Source organism: Penaeus japonicus, unplaced genomic scaffold (assembly GCF_977035675.1).
Source record: "Penaeus japonicus unplaced genomic scaffold, GWHDUDI00000001_assembly GWHDUDI00000016, whole genome shotgun sequence".
Classification (NCBI taxonomy): Eukaryota; Metazoa; Arthropoda; class Malacostraca; order Decapoda; family Penaeidae; genus Penaeus; species Penaeus japonicus.
Genome location: NW_028234418.1, coordinates 19430742 through 19433241, shown reverse-complemented (window position 1 = coordinate 19433241; position 2500 = coordinate 19430742). Strand labels below are relative to the sequence as shown.

Sequence of the window (2500 nt, the reverse complement as noted above, 5' to 3'; positions counted from 1 at the left end):
CTATGCCTGACTGTGTCTTGGTTAGGTGACCATGTGAGGTTGGGGAGAGCTGGCTCTCCATGTTGATTGGCTGACAGAGTGAGTATTCCCCTCTCCCTAATCCCATAAGACAACTTTGTGTTGTGACAAAGTTCTTCATGTAAAAGAGAAGAGTTCATATTTACACATGGAAAAGGTGTTCTTGCTCATATGTAACATATTACGTAATGGATGAGAGAAACAATTTGTAGCAAGAGAACCTTCCAAGACAAGAGGTCTTAAAAAAAGTTATAAATCTTACCAATTGGCCACCGTTTTCCTGTGAGAGAAGCCAGCTTTGCAACACTAAAAGCTCGATCTCCATAAGTGTGGGCAAGATGCTTGGCAACCTCAGACTCAAGGCCAAAGTCTTGCACAAGTCTGATAAACATGGTAGGTGTCCAGCTGTGAGCACCTTCCAGAAGGAGGCCATCTGTCTGAGATTCCTGGTGGACAGGGGAGAGGCCACAACCTGTCAAGACAAAACAAACATTTTAAAAAATGACAAGCATTTCTCATTGTATTTACATGGATGAGCTTCTATTGTCCAAATATATGTTTCACAGACAGAGTATAATAATCTCATTGCTTGAAAAACAATGTGGTTGCTATTACATAATCACACAATCACACACTCACAATTACGATCACAATCACACAATCACAATCACACACACATATATATATCAAATTTAAGAGAACTAACTTTGGATAGCAGCATCAAGGGTCTCTGTTGCCATAGAACGATAGGTTGTCCATTTCCCTCCTGCAATTGTCACAAGTCCTGAATCGCTGACATGGACAATGTGATTACGTGCAATACTCTGGGTGTCTGCCTTATTTGGGTCCTGTACAAGAGGCCTGATGCCAGCCCATGCAGATAGCACATCACCTCTTCGTACCTGTGGGTGTACCAGAGGGTTAAGATGTATCTCTCACAGTGGATTTTTTCTTTTTTCTAGATATATATCATGCAAACACTCCTTTTAGATATGGTTGCTAGTATCCAAAACATATTTCAATGACTATTAAATACTCAATTATGTGCAATTCATGCTTATGCATTATAAGAAGTCACATTATAAAAAAAATAAGTAATCAAATTTTTTAATTTCTTTAATATGATGACAGAGAAACATTTACTACTAACCTCAACATCTGGGTTTAGATAGTTCTTAACTTCCTGCAGAATAAACTGGATGTCATCTTCTGTTGGTGCAGGCTTGTGTGTGACAGAACAGGAGGTATCAGTTGTTCCGGCAATGGTCCTTCCTTCCCAGGGTAGGAAGAAAATCACTCTGCCATCAGAAGTATTTGGGTCGAGAAGCCCCATCTGCTCAGGGGAATAGTAGTCAGGGAGGGTGATGTGAACACCCATACTTGGTGCACAAATTTCTTTTGTGGCCTGATTGTCCATCTTGCGAATTGTGTCTGTGAAGGGTCCGGTGGCATTGATTATGCACTTGGCTTTCACTGTTACTTCACGACCAGTTATCTCATCCTTGACCTTGGCTCCACACAGCCGTTCCTTTCCATCTTCTCCCTTTTCTCTGAGGAGCTCCACCACTCTTGTGTGATTGGCAATGGTAGCACCCAGCCTTGTGGCTGTGAGGGCAATGGAGAGGTTCATTCGGGCATCATTGTGCTGCCCATCATAATATACAAGAGCACCAACAAGCTTGTCTTTCTTCAGCATTGGGAAGAGCTCTAGTGCTCGCTCCTTGCTGATGGCATAGGAACTTTTTATACATTTTTTTCCCGCTACCAAGTCGTACATTTTGATGCCAACCCAGAAGTATGGGAGCTGCCACCACTTGTAGACTGGCAGCATAATGGGTAGTGGGTAAGAGAGATGGGGTGCAATGTCAAGGAGATTTGCTCTTTCATGCAGGGCCTCCTTGACCATCTTATACTGCTCAATGTCAAGGCCCATGATGGCTTTTTGCAGATATCTCACACCTCCATGGATGAGCTTAGTTGACCTGGGGCATAATAAAGTGGATGTCATCAAAGCATCTACATAAACAGCAGTGGGTCTCACACTGTGTTCAGTAATCACATTCTCAATTCATACATTTCTCTATATGGCAATTCTTTTTAGATTGCACTCCTCATGAATTCACCTCCATAGTAGAATGCATCTTTACCTGTTCACAAAATTTACTGTAACATGGGTTACATGCCTACATGAATAAAATCAATCTAACCAAAAGAATGAGGGTAACTTATACCACCTGTATACATCATTTCAAAATAGAATATTGCAGTATGCATACCATGCTATAAGGGTCAGAGCTTATCTCATTTTCAACACATACGCAAAATATGAAATTGAATTACATAACTAAAATCACAAGACATTGAAATCTGGAAAAATATAGACATGTGTCTCTGTACTCCTCAGATTAACATTCTATTTTTCTCTTTATAGCTATGTTTGTAACATACCAAAACCAGAATAGAATACTACAGAAATTAATCA

The 2500-nt window shown here is 40.6% G+C and overlaps 1 protein-coding gene across 10 annotated transcripts in view; it reads right to left on the bottom strand.

The window, feature by feature from the left end:
• Positions 1-2500, bottom strand: part of Gpo1 (glycerophosphate oxidase 1) — a 37540-nt gene that overhangs the window by 11911 nt on the left and 23129 nt on the right. For all 10 annotated transcript variants that reach the window (XM_043010313.2, XM_086545270.1, XM_043010312.2 and 7 more), the window contains exons 4-6: positions 1169-2000; positions 725-920; positions 281-490 (exon numbers count right to left, since the gene is read on the bottom strand). In XM_043010313.2, the coding sequence (XP_042866247.2) occupies positions 281-490; positions 725-920; positions 1169-2000 (1238 nt within the window). The remainder of the gene's footprint in view (positions 1-280; positions 491-724; positions 921-1168; positions 2001-2500) is intronic.